This window comes from Argopecten irradians, chromosome 16 (genome assembly GCF_041381155.1).
Source record: "Argopecten irradians isolate NY chromosome 16, Ai_NY, whole genome shotgun sequence".
Classification (NCBI taxonomy): Eukaryota; Metazoa; Mollusca; class Bivalvia; order Pectinida; family Pectinidae; genus Argopecten; species Argopecten irradians.
Window position 1 is genome coordinate 12,742,726 of NC_091149.1, and position 25,787 is coordinate 12,768,512.

Below are 25,787 nucleotides of genomic sequence, written 5' to 3' on the forward strand. Positions count from 1 at the left end.
CACAATCTGACCTGTGTATAAAGACCACCTGGCTATAAAGACCATTGTTTTAGTTCATTGATTGGTCTTTATAGACAGGTTTGACTCATGATCAAATGTCATGAATAACTTGTCTAAACGGGATGTACCCTGGACCAAAATATTTGGCCATGCAGAATCGTCAGGTTTTCAAATTATACAGGTCTTAATTACTAAATAAATTAAGAAGGAAATGCAATACAATGATTCAAGAATACACATGTACAGGGATCTGGATAAGAGAAGGGTCGGTTTAGATAGGACAAGTTTACAACGCTATTGTTAATAAGGCTTCTGAAGAGATTCATTTGACAAAGTTATGGTTGCCTCATTCATCAGTAACCGTGCAGATGTTACTCAGGATAGCTGATACCTTAATAAACACATCACATTTAATTTTTACAACTATAAACATAATAGACCATCACAAATAAAGTTTGTGGGAACTCACTTATACTTGAACTCACTGTGAATGAGAGCTTTAACCCCCGTGAAAAGCTGCTGTACAATTGTTGCCAAACAGTAATTTTATATCTACTGGTATATATAAAGAACAAAGTCTCATGTTTCTAAGGATTCCTGTAACCTGCTCTGCATCTTTCTCACCCCAATTAGGATTGAGGGCCTATATCTGGTACAGTTACAGTTTCATAGCGGTGACCCGGGGTGAGTTGTCTACCTTTATAGCCAAATTTGTATGCAGGTATATACCAATAAAATATCAAGTTGTTTATACAGCTTTAACTTCTTCATTTTTGTTGAAATTTACTCCTATCATCAACTCAGAAAAACAACTTTTCACATATATTTACACCATTTTTACTTATGTGTTGGTGCAGGTGGTGGGTGGATAACACAGTAAAAATATTGGACGACAATAACAACAATTTGAATTCAACACCGAACAGACTATGGCAATTTGGTACGCAGAAAATATACACTTAATGAAAACATGGTTGAAGGGAAGTGATGAAGCAGCCCTATAATTACTGGGAAATAACAGTGTATCAAGTGTTTATTAGAATGATTTCGGATGAATTGTCCTGTTAACTTCTGCACACACTCCATCATGTTTTTATAACTGTTTTTGACCTTGACCCCTGACCTACAACAAACCATAATTACGACCTTCCAATAACACAATACATTGAGGTGTCTTGTGCCGTTGCGGATTGTCAACAAGAAACGACTCCCTGAAATTTCCACCTGACAATTAGCTAATATAAATACTTCTGTGAAGTATTTTCAAGCAAGAAATAACCATTTTGAAATATAAAGCAAATTTCTGCACATTTATGTTCATAAAGTTGGTTTATCCTTTTAGGAGTAATTTTAAGATCATTTTTGAAACCAAAGGCAGGTAACTTCTAATTTGATCTTGTGTGCCACTTGTATGAAGTATATTAGAAATGAGGACAATCTCAAGAACTGCAATAAAACAAAATATAGAAATAAAGAAAAGTTGAGTTCTCCAAAAGTTTTATAAAAGTACATGCATGAGCCCAGCCAGTACTTTAATCATGGCCTTTTGTGAAGGCATGTGTATGCAGCATAGCCTTAATTTATAGCAGGTCTCCATAGATAAAATAAATAAGTACATGTAGTATGCTATAGTTATAGTCCAACAGCTTAGTTAGATAACATATATTTTCTTTTATGATAAAGCTATAAATTTTAGGTTGTCTAGTCCTTTCATGTCCTTGTAAAACATCTTCACATAGGCCTGACAAAAGCCTTGGGTTTTAACACATGGTTGTGACATAGACATCAAGCCTTTGTTTTACCCAACTTAAGTCTGGGTCAATACCAAGCTTGTATCCATAGACTGCAGGTCAGAGTCACTAAGATGTTTATCTACAGTTTACACATTACTGAGAGTACAAGCTTTATAGCATATATATGGTAAAATCTTAAAATAGGAAATCATAGTAATTGATATGTGCAGAAATCAATTCAATTTCTGCTTAAGCTTTTATTATTGCTTTATGAATTTGACTGAGAAAATTGCTGTGAATTTTCTTAAAAAATGACTTTTTTGGGGTCCTTTTGATTAGTTTGTCATATTATTTATAAAGATCTAAGTTTTTTTTATTAATTTATCATATCATTTATAGAAGCTTTTAGGTTTTCATGAAAAATACAAATGACATGCGTACATCAACAGCCATATAATGCTAAAGGATCTACTACCCCCTAAAGGGACTACAATTTGATAATCATTTCTGATTTCCCACCCATCTCAATTGCCTCCAATCCAATTAGGAGAGCACACTAAGATATCTAGACCAGGTAACTTGTTTGATTAAAATTTTGATAGCCATCATTTATAACAGTTTTGAAGTCCTACGCCCCTACAGACACAGTGGTTACTGACATCACTAATTACGATATCAAATATTACTAAATATGTTTAAACACACATAAACATACGCCCCTAAAAATCTATTAACCGATGTTATTTATAAAATTCAAGTCGTAATCGTGTGTAAAATTTTAAAGTATGCACCAGGACCCTATCATTCCATATCAACTTGTGACATCATAATCTTAGTCAACATTTGTGACAATACACATTAGTTTTAGCGTATACATGGAATGTCTTTTTAGCAAGTATGACAAGAGGGAGCTGTTGTTCCTGAAACAGATAGAGAACATGATAAGAATGTCACACTCACTTGTAAAAATATCTCCGTTTAATCACAGCCCATCACTGTAAACCCGGCGTTAATTAGCTTTTCAGTAACCAACAACCTGGTCTTGTATTTATAGGACAAATTTTAGGTTTTAGAAAAGTATAAAGGCCTCCCATTCATAACATAGAATTTTGTATAGATGAGATTCATCCCTGTGGCAGGTAGAAAATTGTGAGAAGCATCAGATTTCTTGTCTGCTTTATGCACTAGATTTTATCCTCTACCGGTTTTTCACCGGTGGACAATCACAGAAGATATGATATTAAATAATAGTGACCTATTCTTGAGGCGTCGACACACAATGTTTACATGAACTAGAATCAAGCCAGATCATATTCACATTAAATACATACCCACCGCCACGTCTCAGACTCATAGTTCAGGTAAATATTTGTCGGAAAAAATAATTTATTTTCGTATTTGCTTTTCAACGCTAATAACTGTTATTATGTGTAAAACGCTTTGAAGATCCCCCGAGTCAGAGTAACGGCAAACATGTAATTGGACCAAGAAAACCTTCACTCCGGCGAGTTACGAAGATGATCTGTATGACCTAGAATAGATTTAATAAAATCAGGAGAAGATGAGTGTTTTTTTAAGCTGACTAGGGTAAAAATCAACACAAGGTTATGAAGTCCTAAAGTACTGTAACAGTGCATTTGACCATTACCTTAAATCCAAGTGTTGTGTTTCAGTATATTAAGTAAGTATAGGAACTAGACGGGCCACCCTGTCAGACACCCTGTTTTAATCGAAATTTCTAGACTGAATTTTTATGCTAGGTTATCTCCCCCTATTTAATAACCTAGAATAAGCTAGATCTTAGTTGACATCTGTCAAAACTTTAATCAAGCACAAGTCTCAATTTTACCAATAAACCACAGAAATGAGTACAGTCAAACCCTGCTCACTATAAAGGACACATCTATATAAAGGACACCTCTGCATAAAGGACACCTCTGTATAAGGGACACCTCTTTATAAAGAAAACTCTGTATAAGGACACCTCTGTATAAAGGACACCTCTATATAAAGGACACCTCTATATAAAGAACACCTCTGTATAAAGGATAATTTTGTATAAAGGATGCATCTATATAAAGGACATCTCTGTATAAAGGACACCTCTATATAAAGGACACATTTTTATTAAAGACCCCTCTATATAAAGGACACCTCACTATAAAGGACACTGTATAAAGGATACTGTATAAAGGACACGTCTGTATAAAGGGACACCTCTATATAAAGAACGCATTTATAGAAAGGAAACTTGTATATAAATGATAGACTCATCAACCTCAGGCAATTTTATTTTATTATGAAACTATGACTAAAAAACACCTGTCAATAAAGGGCACCTGTGAATAAAGGACACCTGTCAGTAAAGGACACCTGTCAATAAGGGACACCTGTAAATAAAGGACACCTGAATATGAAGGACACCTGTCAATAAAGGACACATGTCAATGAAGGACACCTATCTATAAATGACGCCTGTCAATAAAGGACACCTGTCTATAAAGGACACCTGCCAATAAAGGACACCTGTCTATAAATGACAGTTTTGTTAATATGTCCTTTATAGAAGGTTTGACATTATGTTTAATTTTAAAAAAATTCCAAATATCTGCTACTGAGTAAACTGTTTGCTGTATGAAATTCTGCAAAGAATATACATGTATTAAAGCAAATAGTTTGTATAAAAAAGTGTCTGTATGATTTATTTTATAAAAGTTCAGTATCAAAGGGCCCTAAAACATAAATGTGGTGTAAATCTGCTAGTCCTTTACAGGAGATACTGAAAAGTACATGTGTAAATCCTAATTGTCAGATATAGATCATTGAAGGTGAGTATATCACACATTGTTTGTTTATATTATTGTCATGTTTATCATAAATAATGTAACAGATAGAGATAAAAACGATTAAACTATTTGTATATTGATATTTTGTGTACACATACCAGCATGCTTACCTAAATACTAATCAGTATTTATTTATATATATGATAAAACATCACTTATGATTAGATATATATGATAAAACATCACTTAATCTCGTTTAAAATGTTCACCTCAAACTTCCACAGTCTGTCGCTCTACATTCAGTATTTAGATATGTATGATAAAACATTCCTTAATCTTGTTAAACTTTCACCTCATAATTCCACAATCTGCCCCTCTAAATAGGTTTTTTCTGCCGGTAATTCTGTATTCTGTATTTGCATATTACAGAGTTATATATATAAATATTTGCCCTTGCAGATAGGTATTGATTGTGACATCATGTGTTTGCGATCATAAATGTCATACTTTTCAGAGAAAACGACGTGAATTGGGCTTACAAAATAATGACGTTACAATCGATACCTACCTGCAAGGGAGCTAACTCTGTAATATGCAACGACAGAATAAGTCGCTGTGACAATAAGGTAACAGTAAGCAACAAAAGCACATCAATATAGTATATATATGTCAGATACGAGAATGATATTCATTGAAATCACTAATGTCCATTAATTCAAGTTATTTTTCATGGTCTCCGAATTGGTTAGTTTTTGGCCCTTTACATGTAAAAGGCAATCTTCACTCTTCAGACAGGTTCTACTGTCTATATAGAGCAAATTCATATTAGTATCTGATCATCAAATATTATCTAAACAACATTACTATCCGTCCCATGCGCCTTGCCCGAAACAATTGTTGCAGTAATTTAAAACTTAGGAATCTAATATCGTTATCAAATAACAATGATCTACTACCTTATTATAACATGTAAAAATTTACTGATTTATCACCTTCATATTTCTTAATGCAGATTCTGAAATAAATGAAAAGACAACAAAGCCAAGAATTATTAGTTTTCAAATTTTAAATCAAACTGACAATTTAGAAATTAAACAGCATAATGAGAAATTCTGGGAGCAAGTATCACTGAGAGAAATAGCCTGTCATCAATATGTCATATTTTTCACTCCGACATATCATTCATTCACAAACTCCCATTTGTCAAATTTAAAACATTTGGAATATCATCGGCATAAAATTGTCTCCCGGAGAAAATATTAAAGGTTTTCGGTTTCATAAGATTTGCAACCTGTCAAATTGAAAAGAATTCAAGGTCATTCACAAACAAAGAATTTTGACTTGTGAAAAATTTCTTAATGAGGAGCGTTGGTTAAAAATTGACCCCCTGGTACTATAGGCCCATTAAGCTAAGGGCTCGGTAATTGCCGAAATAGTCTTCACATTGTGCTCTCCGAGACCTCTGACTGCATGTGTTAATGATGTTAGCCAGTTCTTACTGTCAATACAATAGTTTTTTTTCCTAAAATGGCCAGTTATTTTGTTAGGACAGTAGGTGTATGGCCTATCAGATTTCTTCTAATAGCAAGCAGGAGCCTTGGGGTTGTAAGTTAAACAGAAATTATTGGATCGTGAACAAATTTAACAATGAGTATTTCAACCCTGACTTTTCTATAAGTAACAAAGTTCATCATGAATTTGCATTTTTTCCCTAAGCCAAATTGTTTTATAATTGAAACGAGTGAGATTTTTTCTCCTGAACCTTGTTGCTTTTTCAAAGTTGTATTTTGTTGTCATAAAACTGTATATGCCTGCAAGGATAATCTATTCCAATAGCTTATAGCAGAACCTAATTAATAAAACACATGATTGATTAATCAAAAGTTTTTTGATTGCTAAGCATGGCCAAAGTTTAAGCTACATATTCTAACACTTAACTTGAAAACTTGGGATTACCATTATCTTGCTGACAGCGTTAACAAGATTTGAAATATATCTTCTGAAGGTGCTCAAATCTTCACTTCAAAAACCAGATGCATCAAAAAATGACCAAAGGCCTTACTCAGATATACAACACAAGACTAGTAAGAATATCCAAATGTAAGTATCTCAAACTGTTCCGATTTTTCTTCCCTATGATACCCTGGAACATCCATAAATGACTGAAGCCTTCAATTGGATGTAAAACAAAAGAATATTAAAATATTTATCCACCGTGATGGCTACAGCACCCTTGTTACTTTCTGTTCACAGTAAATCATTGTATAACGGACAAAAACATGTCAAACCTTTTGTCCTTCTACAGATTTAATATTCTAGTTCCAAGCGGTAGCCACACAGCTTAATCCTGTCGAGTACAGAAGACATCCCATTTGAATAACTTTTACATAAATCATGATTATTTGGACGAAGAATAGTGCAGATCATCTGTGTATAAAGCTAAAAATAGTCGGTGTTAATGCTGTATCAATAAAGAAATATAGTAAACTCATCAAAGAAATCCCCCAAAAAATTGATCACCAGAAATAAATATTCAACATCTGTAAAACTCTAGCGACTATAAGTGCATTAATCTATAAAAATAACACATCCAAAAAGATCTTCATACATTAACTTCTGCTGTGGATGGCTATATAAAGGTATTGAGGCTTCTTCATCAAAGCGGGACGATTTGCCATCAAACACCAGAGACAAAATCCACATATCAATGTATGTGTTTGTGTACATAAAAGAAACTAATGGGGTCCTCCATGATAGAGGGCTATGTTTTCATGAATGACTTCACATCGCTGTGGAGTCGGCATAAAAAAAGGATATTACAACCACGGGGTGTCCTTTTGGACAAAATCCGTTGGCAGATTTTTGAAGGAAGAGCAGACACTGAAATGAAGTCGTCTGTAAAGTGTGCGAAAAGGATGGTCTGCCTATAAACTGACTATACCATAGTTTTACAGACAAAAAGAACTTTAGATAGCTGGATAGGAGGAATAGTGACTGATAAAAAGTACTTCATCGGAAGTAAATCTCCTTATTTCTAAAACACAATTTCACAATCACTTTTTCTTTTCCATAATTAGAAAGAATAAATAGGAGGAATGTTGATAGGGTAAAATAAAATGCTTCATCGGAAGTAAATCTCCATTACTACTAAAACGTAATTAAACAACCACTTTTTTTTCTCCATAATTTAAGAAAGATTATATCTACTATCGCCTGTTTTATATATGAAAAGAAGTAAACAAAGAAATACTTATTTACAAAGGATACTGTCTTTTACTGAAAAGCTAACTATGCGTTTGACTTATGTTGTGAATGAAAGTAAAATAGTTGTGGTTTAACACTACAACGTATCGTTATGATAAAGAATGGGATCTCTTGGATTTACTAGAAGACCACAAAACCCATTCAAGATAATTGACGACCACAGTGAAGCACTATAGACCCAGGTTCTAAGCGCGCTGTGGCCATGCAGCTTCCTCCATGCATAAAACAGGATCGCCTCCGATTGTCAACATCAGTACAGAAAGAACATCAACTTAATATTAGATATTCAGTATGTTAAATCGGGTGAAGTTTATCTTAAATAGCGCTGAAAAGGACAGCTCCAGTCAGTTGGTAGTTTGAACTTTGTGTTTGGTTCTCTCTGCTGTATTCTATAGGCCACCTATACTGAAGCCAGCATGTACCGCTCGTCCACGGACACAGACTTAGTATAGATCTTCACCCAATTGGTTTGATCGCCAATCCTGAAAGGCTAGTCAATTTTACCACTATTACACAGACAAATGATACTGCCAATGTGACCGTGCCGGTCCATTCTGTAGAATTTCTATCATGACTAAGTGATGTATATACAAAAGGATATAGACCCCTTCCTGCCGCGACGATTTTATACGATTTTATACGAGGGGAAATGATCCTTCTAATACGGACATGAAATGATTGCCATTTTGATTGTAGATGTGAATATATATGGACTCAATTTGTATCCGATATCACCGGCAGTAATCAGACGAGATTTGTTTCCCATCTTGGTCATCATAATGTTTGCAGTTATGGACCATGGTTAACAACAATCATGCAGTTATATTGGAAAAGCACTGGACGGACATACAGTAGTTCTCTCAATTTACACCCAGGGGTTTTAGCTTCCCCCCTCCCCTCCTCCCTCCCTAACAATAAAACACAGACAATAAGAATACATCTGCAGTGCAATAGCATTAATGCCCAGGACAACTATATTTCAGCGCATGTATATATTAAGTGTCTATACACTTGGACAAATCATTAAATGATATTAGAGGCGGATAACGATCAGAAGTCAGCATGTAAAAAATTGCCAGGATGCCAACTATTTTGCTTTCATGTAAGCAACTGGATTTCTGAAATCACCTTGAAGTTCATGATTGCAGATTTATATTACTCAAATATCAAGATTGATGGTGCTTACTTCAAAATTAAATAAATGATTTTAAAAAAAGCAAATGAAAAAGATTTATGACAATTTGAAGAAAAGACATATAATTTCCAGATTCATTTTAAAAAGATTTATAAGGTGACCAATAATCTGTTGACTACAGCCAAGGAGTATCATTGTCTGTGTGTGTCTAGTCTATAAAATGTACATTCCATATATATATTGGAAATCAATAAATTCAGCTTGTAATTGAAGTTGAAATTGGAAATATTAGAATAGTAAAAGACATATATCACGAGAAAGAATTCACATAAAGAGATAGAGATCAGGCGGATGAGAGCAATTAATAAACTGTACATAGGAATCTATACAGATTCGTTGAAATTTTAATAAAATTTCTTTTCAAGAGTACATATTTACAGAATATTCTTTGTCACCTGAAAGAATTGAATGAAATTGTATAACAGAGCGAAGAAACCACACCAACATGTAAGTCTCGTTATAAGTTTCAAATTTCAGGTAATAACAATAAAAATTTTAATAAAATCTAAAATCAAAATTGAAAATATTATTATAATAAATGATGCAAGATTTCCCTTTTCCTTTTCCGTCCTGAACTCAACAGTTAAATGACTTCAATGTATACCTCAATCAAAAGTGACACACACCAGGTAATTACTATTTTTAAAATCGAACATCAACCACAGGTGACGTTAAAAAGAATTTCTTAATTACTAACATTCAGGTGATGTTAGTCTGAGACAGGTACCTATTCCCACAGACCGTCAACCAGACTTAATGTTGTAGCCTAACTTTCCATTCATAGATATATATATACCCAACAAACTGAACAATAAAAATCTGCCTACCAAATACAAGCTTGCTAATTAAACACAAGCAGAATATTTTTAAAGAAAATAAACTTGATATTTAAAACATTAAACAGGTCTCATATTTGTTGTTTTACTGTGATTACTCCATAATTCAACTTGACAAATTTTTGAAATCTCTCAATAAAATACAGTAAGTAGAATGGAATGTAAGAAGCTAAAATAAACTTGACTCTGGGTAGAACGTACTATGTGACACTGCTAACTGCACTAAAGAGCCGATCACCTCCGGTTATATTTCCACTTCTACCGTCCTTTGTATCTTTTCATTTGACTTACAACAGTCTTAAGATATAAAGATGTTCATTTACCTAGTCTAACGATCAACCCACCCTCCCATTACGAGGGCCCGGTTTTTTCTTTCATTACACAAACCAAATTGTTACTAAGGTATCTGACAACCCTACCGGGATAAGGATTATTTGAAACATTTCATCGAAAATACATACAGACAAACATATTCCATTGCCAAATTGAAAAGATTCACTTGACTTAAATCAACATAGAAAATGTATTAATATTTGTTAGCTATTTGTAGATTTGACTCCATGAATAATTGAAATGCATCGTGTTTAAATCTTTTAAAAATCTGCTACACAATTCTTGCTGCTCAACCAATCATAGCCATATAATGGGTAAAGTCACAGTGTTCGTCATCTTGAGTCGATTCTTACACAGACTAGTCGTGGGGAATGGCAAAAAATAATTATTTTTATATCGGATTGCTTAATTTTGTATCTGAAATAAATTGAGAGATAAACTTATTATCTACTACATGTATATCCAGGGAGAAGGCTTGTAGAGGTTTAGCCTGCAACCTAATCCTAGTAAAGTAAATATATAACTGGATACAAAATTTTGATATGAAAACCTATTAAATTCAAATCAGTGTTTTTAATTGAAAACTTGTTCTGTTATGGGAGACAGTGATTATATGCATTTGTAATGTACATTTTTAACCAACGTTTTTTCACATGTCTAATTTACTTTTGCAAAATTCTGCAATCAAAGTTAATTTGTGGAAATTTATTCTCACAAATTAATATAAACCTCACTTATATTGACAGGAATTACTCATCAACATTCCCTTCCTTAAAAGACATTTTTTTTTTTTTTTGAAATGAAAATTTAAATGTTGTAGTTTTAAAAGAAAGTTGAATTATGACCAGGTATGGAATTAACACTTATCATTAGAGCTTTTTTCTTATAGGGTCATACTTGGTCAAATTTTATACTCTTAATTATTTTAACTTAATTATCTAATGAACAAATTATTAAGAAATTTAAGCTCCAGAACTCAGACTCTGGGATTATGATTTAGGGAACTGCCTATAGTGACTTGTAATATGTATGCAGTTAAAAAACATTGTAAGTAAATAACAAACATGTTACATCCCATAACCTTCTACAAAAATTATTTTGTTTGTTACAGAATTAAATCTACATGTACATTATTTGAATATATTTTTGAATATTGATCGTTTTAATCTTTCATTATTTTCATTTTTTTAAAAAGATATTTCATTATATGTTTCTTATTGTACAGTGAAGAAACTTGAAACTTCTGAAATGTTTGAAAAATGTAATTTTTAGGAAAAATTCTGACGAGGCATTCTTTGCTATTGTACATGTAGAGACAAGCATGTATGGCGAGATGAAGTGACAGATATATATATATCAACAGGAAAAGATCAGCGATGGCTTGTAATGATAACGAGATTGAGTTTCACCTGTTAGCAATGAGGGCCAATAGGTCAGCACGGTAGGACAGGTGAGACAATTACAGGTATACAATGTGATGTGTTTGTGACAGGTACACTATACAAGTATCACAGGTAGCATAGAAAACAATACAGTTAATAGAAGATACCACCCATTTTATTCTGTCAACTTTCAGGTATAGTTTTGCTTTAATCTCAAGCTGTCTCCCTCCTCTTAAATATTTCTCCCTCCCTTTTTAGGAGTCCCTCCCTCCAATCAATGTCAACCACTCCAATACTAAATCACCCCAAATCTTTAATAATCCTCCCTCCTCCCCCCACCCATTTTTTAATTTTTTTAATTTTTTATAACCCTCTCCTCTAGCTCATATATTCTCCTGCCCCTCCTTCTACACTTAATTCTGACACCCCCCCCCCCCTCCCAACTACTGTACTATAATTTATGTAAATCCCCCAATCAGAATTCTTCTCCCCTTTAACTTAATTCTGCCCCCCCCCCTGTCCCTTTCAAGACAATTTGATCCCCTCCTTCAGTCTGTTCCTTTTGTTAAATTCAACCCTCTCCCTACTACTTACAATTCAAGTACCATTTTTTTCTCACTAATGCCCCCCCTCACCCACCCATCACAACCCTCCAAACACTCATTTTATTCTACCCTCCTCCCCATTCCTCCAAACATTCACTTTATTCTGCCCTCCTCTCCATCCCTCCAAACACTCATTTTATTCTACCGTCCTCCCCATTCCTCCAAACACTTAATTTATTCTCCCCTCCACCCCATCCCTCTCAACACTCACTTTATTCTGCCCTCCTCCCCATCCCTCCAAACACTCACTTTATTCTGCCTTCCTACCCATCCCTCCAAACACTCACTTTATTCTGCCCAGCTCCTCCCCATCCCTCCAAACACTCACTTTATTCTGCCCTCCTCCCCAACCCTCCAAACACTCACTTTATTCTGCCCAGCTCCTCCCCATCCCTCCAAACACTCACTTTATTCTGCCCTCCTCCAAATCCCTCCAAACACTTACTTTATTCTGCCCAGCTCCTCCCCATCCCTCCAAACACTCACTTTATTCTGCCCAGCTCCTCCCCATCCCTCAAAACACTCACTTTATTCTGCCCTCCTCCCCATCCCTCCAAATACTCACTTTATTCTGCCCTCCTCCCCATCCCTCCAAACACTCACTTTATTCTGCCCTCCTCCTCATCCCTCCAAACACTTACTTTATTCTGCCCTCCTCCCCATCCCTCCAAACACTCACTTTATTCTGCCCTCCTCCCCATCCCTCTGCTGCCGTTTTGCAGGGCCCTACTTTAGCACTATAAATACTGATCGAGGTCCTGATGCTGTGTCTATGACCTCTGTACACTCTGGTGATATGTATCAAAATATATGGCCATCTAACTGATAGCTACTGGTCTGTAAAGCAAAACCTTATAATTTATAGAGCTACCTTATACCAGGCACACAAAATCTAGGGAGACATAATAAAACTGATCAAGATTTGTAATAACTGTCGACAATTACAATCATGTATCAAGACACTGCAGCGTAGAAGATTTCTGAGTGGTATACACCTAGTGTGCTATATCTTGGTGGCTTTCTTATTGAGAAACAGAAAAAAATCCCAGAAGTATCGTAGAAAAGATCATGATTTATAATAAATGTAAACTTTAACTCACAATCACACATTGAAAGTTAAGACTGCGGTATAAACCCACAAGGAAAGATTTCTGAGTGTGATGTATGAGCTTTAACCTTCTGTGGGTTTGTTGGTCAGATCATTTTCACACCTTGTAGATCTAAAGGTGATAGTAAAAGTCACCTTACCTGACCACAATAATACCTACACATACAGGTATATACTTTACCTATAATGTGGTTTACTTTGATATCATACCTGTAACGATTTATCACACAGGTGTTGCTGCCTGTGGTAAAGTAATAATATCTTAAATCATCTTCAAAAGTAAACCTGAATATTTTTATATAATAGGTAACAGACAATGAAGGCATTCACGGACCATACGACCTTAATATGGGATATTTATTATGTGTAGTTAACTTTGATTTGGTTAGAAAAACATCCTAACATGTCAGGGTCATTTAAGGATGTGCCAGGTTTAGATATCAGAGGAAAGCCAGAGTGCCCAGAGAAAAATCAGTGTTCTGCTGGTCAGTACCTGGTAACTGCCCCTTATAGGATTCAAACCTGCAACCCAGAGATGGCAGGCTTATCGTAACATGTCGTAATATCTTAATCGCTTCATTTCTGAGAATGACGAAAATTTCATAAAAGAGTAAAATAAAATTGAATTTTGACCACAAATTGAAATTACAGAACAGCTCTAGACAGCATGAGAACTAAATGGGAAGCCAGAAATATAAAAGGGAGCAGTGATTCAGAGAGGATGTCCCTTTACAATAGTGAGAACATATCAGGAGCCAGTCTGTCGTAGTGCTTACTATCTACATAGATGTTTAATGTTGCTAATCATCAGATAATTCTGCCATTTTTTTCCCTCCAGCGACGGACTAAAAAGTTTTTTCTACCGACAGATTGCCGTAGCTGTTAATAAAAAGATTATCATCAATGTGATCGGCTGTGTACGCAAACTTACACAAACAAAAAATTATTTATTTCTGCACACAAATCTTTAAAATGTCTTTATAAATGGTAAGAAATGCCAATAAATTATATCATATTCTTCTTAACAATGTTGGATCTGACATCCGCGCGACACAAATTACCTTCACGGTGCCGGTATCTCGGCCCCCATCCCATTCATACAGGAAAGACCATAGACTTGACAGATTCTCTATATCTCCGAGATAAAATAATTACCATAAAATCAGACTCAGCGAGTCAAAAAGAGTGAGAAAAATTCCCACAATTTAAAAAAAAAAAGAATCTTCTGCTAAGTTGATACTAACACGAGTTATGTTAGAGTGTATATACAATTTACAAAACAAATGGTCTATATCAAAAGTGGGTCATATGATTGATAACTAAAAATAAATGGAATGAAAGTCACCGATCTATCTGAAGCTATCTTGATAAGTTTCAAATTGCATTATGTGGAGAAACTTGACACATTATGTTACGTATGATTTTAAAATGTGATTTGTAGTATGTCATTTAGCTGTCAGAATATGTAAACTTCCTCCATCTAAATCACTTATCTCCAAACTAAAAATGTATCAAGCAAACTTCTACAAAAAGTCGCTTCCTTCCTGAATTACCTACTTAAAACTTTATAGAAAAGTCGGCTTCAAGCTGACGATTTGATTTCGCTGCTGATGACTGCCATATCAGAGACAATCTAAAATGCACTCATCATTTTCTATAATTTCGTCAGGAAAAAATATCCAAGGATTCACAAAAATTTCTAGCTGTACTATGGGTGGCCGACTGGATATCTGTGCAGCAATATAAGTATACAGGATACATTCTCCATACATCACGGAATTTCATTCACAAATCCTGTTTATACACACAGCTTGGTACACTGATAGTCCTCTTAAGTATTTCACCCGACTTATTCCTGCTAAAATACTGGATTTGTAGCTTATTCATATCTTTGTCCAGTAAAGTCTTATTTAATCTAGACCCAACCAACCTAATTTGACTGCCGGTAATAGATGTTTTGCTAAAATTCTATTACCAATTATTACATGGAAAGATTTCCATCCCCCCCCCCCCCCAATGTGAAAATAGCCGGCCAAATGATATTCAAAAATGCATACTTTTATCTAGTTTTACATAATAATTAATCTAAATAACGAATGTGTAAAGTAACAATTAATTTAAAGATGCTCCACTGCTGACAAATGGTATTTTTTCTATATCAAAAAACAGGAGCAGACAAATTAGTATTTTTCTTCAGCTACCAAAGTTACTTACCTTACACCATTACCACTATTAAAATTTTTTAGCTTCTTATTAATTTAATTCAAAATAAAAGTATTAAATATCATTTAATGAGTCATGAAAAAAAATCCATGGCACTATATATGCCTCATATGGAATAAAGTACTTATTGTGCATGCATAAAATTATTTTATATGCATTTTTGTGTTAATTACACATAAATATACATGATTAAACGTCAGTTATTGTTCAAATGATGAGTATCGTTTATGCTCTGTCGGCGGCGGAGCATCTTTAAAGATAAATACACAACTATGTGTAAAAAACAACAAAGCCTGAATACAAACATCAACAAAGAGTTCAAATACAGAACTAGCTGCTATATCATTAATTTTTCAATAAACCATACTCAAAGGAATGTTATAGCATTCCTTGGCGTTTTTTTCTTTCTTTTTTAATGATTGTAAATTTGAGACGATTCCATGGCCTTATAAGTTATCAATCATGTCTGTTTAACAAATTAAAATCCTTTCAACAGAATATCAAATTGTAGATAGCTGAACTTCATAACCTAGGTATTGTGCATATCCAAACACATTTAGAAATTATGAAATGGACCACCCAATAGTAGCGACAAATTATAGGTTACATCTGTTATCTAAACCTTATAACTACCACATCTCTCCCTTAATACATACCATCCAATAGTTAGCATTAATCAGTTGCCTTGAGGTTTTTCTTGCAAACACATTTAACGCATACATTAATTACCATATTCGTCCTAATAAGTGCCTACGTCCCTATAAGTACCCCTCCCCTTTTGAAGGCCTCATTTCAATTACCCCAGCATAAGACCCAAACTATCAAAAACGTATTTGCAATAATTTTGTCTCATTAAGCACCTTTTCATTTTTTTAAATGCGCTGAGATGCTTATTGGGTTGAATATGGTACTAGACAAAAACCACAAAGCACCACAGATATGTCTTTTTATGTTTGTTTGTCGTTTTACTTTCATATAAGGGCCCTGCAGTGTCCGCCTAATATATGATATCCGGGCCCATATTAGGTGTCCAAGGTGTTCATAAAAATGACCTCTGTTAGCTTCAATGAATGTCAAGGTCATTAATTTGAACAAACTTGTTAGCAGGAATATCAGGTATCTTGGTTTCTTAGCAATGTACTATTCATCTAAGCTATTATGGCCTGGTTGAGAGGGCACTATTGCCTCATAGTATCGTCGAGGGATGGAATAGTGCCCTAGCCAAAGGTACATCACATGTGACCCATTTTCATGTCATCGTAACAGAAGCAAGTCAAGACACACCTTGCAATGCTATCTTCATTTCCACACCACATTGTTACATTAATGTACAACATATGAATAGTCACAGAAATCTGTGGTTCTATAAATATAAAACGGGATTCAGCTTCATGAAGATTAAAGTAAATCAATATAATAGAACATTTGTGAACTATCTTCTGTAGAAAAGCAGCATTTGCTTCCATCCCCGCACACAACAGTCTGTCCGCCATCTTGACGTCTTGGTCGAATGTTTATAATAACGACATGTAATGGTGACGTCACAATACATTCATGTTTAATTTCATGCCACTTCAGTAGAGCCCGCTTGCCCGGGCACTATTGCAAATAGTACCCATGGGTGTAGCTAATCAGAATCATAGACGTATTCTGTCACATGATGTACTAAATGTCAGTAAAATCCTTTGATCAGGATTTATGTATCAAAAATTACAGGAACTTTAATTGTATTTGTAGGATTAATGTAGTTTACAATTGGTAGTAATAAAGTATTGATTTAGTCCTTTTGTTTTTATGGCTTTGTCTCCTCTTAAGATCCGTTTGTATCGTAGAAGAGAAAGTATATGAAATACGACCCACAAACAAATTCTGCAGGACATGGGTTCTTCAAAAATATTGTTAAAGCAGATTTTCTTGTATTTCTGCGTACATGTATATGTCATAGGTTATAACAGAAACTTACCATTTCAGTCCTCCAGGGGGACCAGGCCAGGACCTTCCATATGGTCATTGTCCTCCATGTCATCTAAATCAGGCACCATAGCTTCTATCTGTTTCTTCTTCTGGTACTCCATGCCCTCTGTTAACAAGGACACAACCACAGTAAAATGGCAATACAATTGTTACTTTATAATTTAATCCAGTAAGTGCCCCCGTCCCCATGAGTCCCTCCCTCTTACCGTATTTGACCCAGTAAGCACCCATGTAACTATAAGCACACCTCTCTTTTCTTGTAGCCTCATTTCAATACCCAGGCATAAGACAAAAAACGATCAAAACTCTATGAGTTTGCAATAATTTCATGTTATTAAGCACCTTTTCATTTTTTTCATTTTTTAAACGCCCTGGGTTCTTTTTGGGTCAAATACAATATTTTATAATTTGACCCAATAAGTGCCCCCATCCTCCCCCAAAAGAACCTCCTAAAATTTCCAAGTCACACATATGGAAGCATTTTAGATTTCTTATTAGTGAAAAAAAGGGTAAAATCAACAGTTAAAGAGAAGAATTTTTTTTGACTGATCAAAACATATAGTATATATATATTAATACATATTGTGAAACATATCATATCGTGAGACAAGTATTGTTGGGAAGCGTATCATTGCAGTACTAGTTTTGACCCTTGGAAGTTCTTTATAAACAGGTTTGAGTGAGTTTAAATTTAAAATCTGATTAAAAAATACAGATTCATGTTCTCACTCCGTTCCATAAAGAATTTGACAACATCTCATATGGGGTCATGTTCTGGCGACCTTTCAAATTGGCAAAATTGGTTAAATAACTACATCCTTTCTTGATGGGGATGAAATTGTTTCCAAAGCTGCCATAATTTTGGTGTATGTAGTCATTTCACCCAAATAGTACAAATGCCATAGCTATATGCCTACGCATACAATGATAAAATGTCCTTTGCAGCCGATGTAAACATTTTTCAATGCATTTGAACTGAAGTACCGGAAGTCTAAAGGTCATCAGAATCCTACTGAATGTGACCCCTATTGGAATGTTGTCAAGTCTTCTATAAAACTTAGTCAGAATTAGGATCCATTTTTCAATTAGATTGAATTTTACAAAGAAAATCAATGGCATTCCACCAATGGTAGCATGGTTTCAGTAAATCAGCCTGTTAAATCAGCATTAAGTGGTTAAAGGGAAGTAACCCAAAAATTATTTAACAACTCTGATGATCATAACTGCAGTGAAAAAGCATATATTCACTTTAATTTTACAAAATCTTTAAAATCATCTTACCGTCGGGACGATTTTCTACTGGTAATCCAAGGGAGGGTAACTCTGACATTCCGTTAGGATAAGACAGTGAGTCGGCTTCCTTTCGTTTATGTTTTTGTTTACCAAACTGACTACCAATCAGAGTCTCTGTATCATCACTAGTATCTATGTGTCCGTTCTCCATCACGGTTTTACTCGTCGCTGAGATCTTGTTCTTCTTTTCCTTTCGTGGTGAAGGTGCCATATTCACTAAAAACAATAAAATAGATTCAAAATCAAATATTTGCATTTAATTGCAATCCCATTACGTAACCTTACCAAATGCAGTTGGTGTTGTTCATTTTTCTGCCAGGTATTTATTTTGACGTCACTACCATTGTGATGTCACAAATGTCATGCCATTATCATAGAAGACAGCTGTTCTGTTCTGGATGACAGCGACATGCTTATCCTTTATAAGTGCGAAATCTCTTGATTATCAAATGTAAATAAAAACATTTTTAAACTGCATTTATTTGGCAATTATGGGAGAATGAATGTCAACTGGACAAAGCCAAATTCAACACGAAGCTTCATTAAATTGTCCATTTGGCATTCATCCTCCCATAATTGCCAAATGAAACTAGTACAATGCTTAAATAAAGAGTCAAAACATTTTTACCAAGTATATCTAAGATTCTCACAACTTTTAGATCTTGGTTATGTCACCACTTCAATTTAGGACAAATAATAAGCATTACACACATACACAAAATGTCCTTACCTGCTGTATTTGTAGGCATGCCCTCCACCTGTCTGCCTAACTGATGTCTTTACCTGCTGTATTTCTAGGAATGCCCTCCACCAGTCTGCCTAACTGATGTCCTTTCCTGTTGTATTTCTAGGAATGCCCTCCACCAGTCTGCCTAACTGATGTCCTTACCTACTGTATTTCTAGACATGCATCTGCCTAACTGATGTCCTTACCAGCTGTATTTGTAGGCATGCCCTCCACCAGTCTGCCTAACTGATGTCCTTACCTGCTGTATTTGTAGGCATGCCCTCCACCAGTCTGCCTAACTGATGTCCTTACCTGCTGTATTTGTAGGCATGCCCTCCACCAGTCTGCCTAACTGATGTCCTTACCTGCTGTATTTGTAGGCATGCCCTCCACCAGTCTGCCTAACTGATGTCCTTACCTGCTGTATTTGTAGGCATGCCCTCCACCAGTCTGCCTAACACATGTCCTTACCTGCTGTATTTGTAGGCACATGTCCTTACCTGCTGTATTTGTAGGCATGCCCTCCCCTCTACCAGTCTGCCTAACTGATGTCCTTACCTGCTGTATTTGTAGGCATGCCCTCCACCAATCTGCCTCCCTTGCCTAACTTGTCACACATGAGGGCGATATGTTTCTTGACTTTGGTAGTGTCCTCAGGCATCTGTAGTGGTTGTGGGTTAAGGGTCTGGTCCTTCGCTGACTTGGCGAGGGTTGTACGGAGAAGGTGTGTTACTGAGGCGTCCACAGATTCCTCCCAGCCCTGGGCAAGTACAGATTAATGTTATATATGACTCTAAAAATTCGAAATCCGAGAGGAATATTGATCCCTTCATAAACACATACACATATGTATATCAGGCAAATTAAAAGGACAAAAATTCTCTGCTTGTTTTTACCTAGAAATACACCTTGAGATTTATACCAACAATACACATATGTCAACAAAGTGGCAACAAACTTTACACAAGCAGGAGGAATATTGAATCTAAGCTACACATAGCAAAACTTTCTTGTCTCTTTGCGGTATTGACAAATTGTCCCAACAAAAAATGCTAATCTTTTAACCACCATATTGTTTTCCAACAGGTTGTACAACAGGGGATGAAGTGAAGCCTAGATTTGAACAATAGAGAAATCTTAAACAAGTATAACGTAGCCAAAAGTGTAAGATTCTATTCATTGCATAACAGGTGTTAATGAAAATATTGACAAATCTTTGAATTTTGTTTCTACATAAGGCAAATGATTTTATTTACTGAGATAACCTTGCGTTGTCACTTATGTCAATAATTATGTGCTAATTAACTCCTAGTGACATAGATGAACAGACTGGTTTCTTTTTCTAGCTGTACTAACCTGTTCCTGTGAGCTGGCTACAATTGGTGTTATCGTCTGTTGTAAGACTTTAAACTCGTCATCAGACATGCTGGTCCAGAGTCGCGTGAGCAGGTTAAAGAGACGCGTTCCACAGTTGAGGGAATTAGCCGCCATATCCTGGGATTTGTTGTTATCTTCTACGGCGTCCGCTAAGTGTAGTAGCTACAGCAGGGAGAAATATTGATCTAAGTATAATTGTTGAACTATTCTGTCTTTGCGTATTGCAGAGTTACCTCCCTTGCATGTAGCTATCCTTAATGAGTCATTATTTTGTGACTTCACAATCAATACCTACCCGCAAGGGCAGAAAACTCAGTAACATGCAAACTCAGAATACTGAATTTTGGGATAATCGCTACTTTAGTAAATGTTTAACTAAACAACAGTTTATAATCTTGATGTGACTATCAGTGTAAATTTTTTGTTTCTCTCTGTGTCTTTACAACACAAACATGTATTACCGTATAACCAGTTATTTTTTCGCTATCAAAATTTTCGCAATATGATCTAAAAACGATGAAATTATATGATAGCAATTGAAAATTTTCACCATATCAATTTAAGAGTAGACATCATTCAACCATTTTTCAATATTTCGCAGATCAAATTTTCACGATCCTAGCAATGTCCCGCCAAATTACGAAAATATCATTCCATGAAAATATCCAGCTATACGGTAGTCTCTGAAGGCATCTACCTACCTGCCTGTAGGTTCCCTCTAACAAGGTGTCCAGGTTACCTAATGGGGCGGGCGTTTTATCCTTGAACCGCGTCAGCAGACGACGCTGTATTGCACGAAACTGTGATGCTCGTTGAGCTAACATTTCACTGCAACGCTTGGCATTCAGGCGATGCTTAAATCAAAAATATTTAATGATATAAAAATGAATGTTCAGCAAATCCTTTTTTAGATATTTATCTTAAATGTTACTAATTTAATAGCACTCAGCTGATATATTTGATTAATAAAACATTTATTGTACTATTATAAACCTGTTCAAAATCAATATTGAGTTAAAATTTGATTGTGCCACAAGAATTATGTTACTATACAAAACGGCTATCTTTAAGCCGTAATATTTTCAATCTTTATTTTTTTGGCCCTAATTGATGACTCTGGCTATCGATGGTTTGTTAAATATAAATTTAAAAATGTCTGCATTTTTCCTAAGTAAAGTGTCAATATTTAAAATTGCAAAGAAAATATCTCATAGCAAATTTAAGTAGATGATAAATGGTCATTTTTTTTTGTTTTTTTTTTTAATTTTGCACAAAACTCTCCATTTTACCTCAAAATGACTGTCTATAAGGTCGAAGTATTCCTGTAGAGGGAGCTGTGAGGAGTAATACATAGAATAGCCGCCAATTTTGCCTTTGTTGAAGTGGTTGTTAAGGCGACCAACCACCTCCTTGGTAACAAGCCACAGACCTTCAAACTTATCACACTGTAGTCTGTACCGCTCTATAACACAAAACAAGCCATGAGAAATACTGAAACAACACATGATCTCAAACTGACAAAAAAACCAAGTAAATCATAACTCCTGAATAAGAGCAGCTATTGGACGACATCCTAAAAATGTAAATTATGTTCTAGAATACTCTCTCACAGATACATTGATATATAAACCTAAAAAGTCAAAATATCTTGATAAATTCTAAAAAAAATATATGTTCATTATACAGGCAACTCCATAAATTTGGAAAATCCAAGTAGCAGATAAATAATGCTACAAATTATAGAATTCAAATGTATTGAATTATGAAAGCATCTCATCCTATAAATATATTGTTTAATAAAAATAATAATTTCATTATCAACCCTATTTATAGGTGGATGATTATCAGAGATAGCTAAAACTCACGTGAGGTTTTAGAAGCTAACACTGTAACGATAGGTCCACCAAAATATTGGAATCCTAGCGCCGCTCCCTGTCCACCAGCGTTTTCTCCAGATAAATCTGAAAATAGATTATACCAATATAACTAGGTGTCAATAAAGTATGTAGAGCTAGAGCTGCTCCCTGTCCACCAGCGTTTTCTCCAGATAAATCTGAAAATAGATTATACCAATATAACTAGGAGTCAATAAAATAAGGAGAGCTAGAGTTGCTCCCTGTCTGCCAGTGTTCTTTCCAGCTAAATCTGAAAACAGATTATACCAATATACCTAGGTGTCAATAAAGTATAGGGGAGCTAGGGCTGCTCCCTGTCTGCCAGCATTCTCTCCAGCTAAATCTGAAAACAGATTATACAGTGGAACCTCCCAAAACCGAACCTTCTCAAAACCGATCACCTCTAGAAACCGAACATGGATGTCATGTACGGAATGAATTCCTCTTTATTAATAGCATATAAAACTTCCCAAAACCGATCCCTCCCAATTCCGAATACCGGACCGATTTTGAGATCGGAATAGTCAAATGTAACTAAAATACACTTCTGAAAACCGGCCTTACCTGAGCGACACTGTTAGATTGCATTGAGGTCTGATCAACCGACCGTGAAATACACACGTACCTGTACCATAGTTGTCGCATGCCATGTCCTGGGGCATGTATACAGATGTGAAGGCTAGAGGTACACGGTAATTATACCCGAGATGGTGGTGCAATTATCTAATCATGCCAATTGTTTAGATATCTAACGAAGGTCTACCATGTGCACGCGGTTTGTTTACTGTAGGAAAACAAGCAGAGCTAGTAATAAAGAGAAAGTTTCGTATTCAAATCACACGTTTTTTTTTATTTACATATGTAGTTGTCGGATAACGTAAATTATCTGTATGAAGAAGCCGAAGCAATGTATTGTTTTAGAAAATGACTATGTCATATAATGACCGGCATCGACTGATCATCCTGTAATTAGACCATATAATTTGATTCTTGACGTAACCGGAAGCGATCGGTCGTATGAGGGTTGCAGACGAGAACATTCACGCAACTAACTAACTAAACTACGTTTATAAGCGGTAACAAAGTCAAGTTTGCTGTAATCCATTCCTTTTAAACGTATTATTCTCTCTTTTGTGATAACATTCACATTAACAATCAATATCGGTAGGTTTTAACGAACACTAGACATACATGCGGTGCACTAGTGTAAAAAATGACTTCCGATCGATTAAATCCGGATCGTGATGATCGGTATTCGGTTCACTTCTCCAAACCGAACCCTCTCTAAACCGGCCGAAATTATATGCACCGACCATGATCGGTTTCGGGAGGTTCCACTGTACCAATATACCTAGGCGTCAATAAAGTATAGGGGAGCTAGGGCTGCTCCCTGTCTGCCAGCATTCTCCCAAGCTAATTCTGAAAACAGATTATACCAATATATCTAGGTGTCAATGAAATATAGGAGAGCTAGGGCTACTCCCTATCTGCCAGCATTCTCTCCAGCTAAATCTGAAAACAGATTTTACCAATATACCTAGGTGTCAATAAAGTATAGGGGAGTTAGGGCTGCTCCCTGTCTGCCAGCATTCTCCCCAGCTAAATCTGAAAACAGATTATACCAATATACCTAGATGTCAATGAAATATAGGAGAGCTAGGGCTACTCCCTATCTGCAAGCATTCTCCTCAGCTAAATCTGAAAACAAATTATACCAATATACCTAGGAGTCCATGATGTACAGGAGAGCTAGGGCTGCTCTCTGTCATTTGGCATTTTCCTCATCAAAATACCAAAGAGACAATTAATCATAGGAAGCTTATTATGAAACCTAAAGTAGCTGTCTGCTATTGGGTATTCAACATCAATTGAGCTGAAAATTAGTTTTAAGGTAAAAGTAACAACCAAAATTACTAGTAAAAGTTTAATTAACTTTCCTTAGACCTCATTTAATTCAACAAAGTAATAACCAAAATTACCAGTAAAAGTCCTAAAACCTTTTACAACTAGTTGATTATATTTTGAGTAAAAGCACACAATTGGAAAATTAATTTTAGATTTTCTGATTAAAGGGACAATTCACTAAGGCTAATTGTTTTACATAACCAAGAAGCAAAATATAGCATAAATGTATTGTTCTACATTTCTTATGAAACATATGACGTAAAAGATTGACACATTCCACCACATTGTTAAGTATTTTAATTAATATCGTTGAAATATCACATCATTGAGCAGGTACAATATGTACCCTGTACCCATACCCGAGCAAAAGTCACGCACGTTAAACAATGAAATAAACTACATAACTACTGAGAAGGTGATAAAATGATTTTTAGACAGGACAATACACATAATAAGGTAAACATACTACTGTCAGAGCGATTTGAGAAGTTCTAGACAACAGTTGCATTACTTTACGAGCAAGGGACAGGGTTTGGCATACAAGAAGTTCGACCACAATGTGTAATGGCGGACAGCGAGCGAGTTTGAACATCTACACACATGTCACCACCATGGGCTTTTCAGGCAAATCACAGTAAAACCGACTGATCTAATTTCCATTAGAATTGGGTTTTTTCCCGATATATGTACAAATTTTTAATGTTCTCTTAGACTGAATTGTCCCTTTAAATACTTCAAATAAATGTAATTAATGAAGAATTTGATCAATTTTTTCAATCAGTTTTTTTCCACTTACCACTAAAAATGTCTAAAAGGTTAGCAGGGGGTTTATTAGAATCTAGTGTAATCTTAAATTCAGCATTCTTCACCGGTAACACAGGCTTCACGACCAGTTTAATCGGCAGCCTCACCTTTCCTGTGGCGACCCTCGGCGCCCCTGTAACAAATATTCACATCAACATCACATTTTCATGAATACATCTAATTGTACCATTCAATGTTTCATTGATACATTTTAAAATCATGTTTTCAGTAAGCTAAGTTAGCTGATAGAAATTGAATTTGACCATCTTTTTTGAAGTAAAATGGGTAAGGGGAGGTAATAGAGTGAACATGAGCAAGGTGTTTGATGATGACAAACAAAATTACTT

At 35.3% G+C, this 25,787-nt stretch overlaps 1 protein-coding gene across 2 annotated transcripts in view; it reads right to left on the bottom strand.

The window, feature by feature from the left end:
* The window catches only part of LOC138311103 (protein PTHB1-like), a 48,520-nt gene that overhangs the window by 6,934 nt on the left and 15,799 nt on the right, over positions 1-25,787 (bottom strand). For both annotated transcript variants that reach the window (XM_069252541.1, XM_069252542.1), the window contains 8 exons: positions 25,433-25,573; positions 22,702-22,797; positions 22,126-22,298; positions 21,538-21,690; positions 20,816-20,998; positions 20,018-20,219; positions 18,721-18,948; positions 17,429-17,545 (listed from right to left, as the gene is read on the bottom strand). In XM_069252541.1, coding sequence (XP_069108642.1) covers positions 17,433-17,545; positions 18,721-18,948; positions 20,018-20,219; positions 20,816-20,998; positions 21,538-21,690; positions 22,126-22,298; positions 22,702-22,797; positions 25,433-25,573 — 1,289 coding nt within the window. In that variant the 3' untranslated portion in view covers positions 17,429-17,432. The remainder of the gene's footprint in view (positions 1-17,428; positions 17,546-18,720; positions 18,949-20,017; positions 20,220-20,815; positions 20,999-21,537; positions 21,691-22,125; positions 22,299-22,701; positions 22,798-25,432; positions 25,574-25,787) is intronic.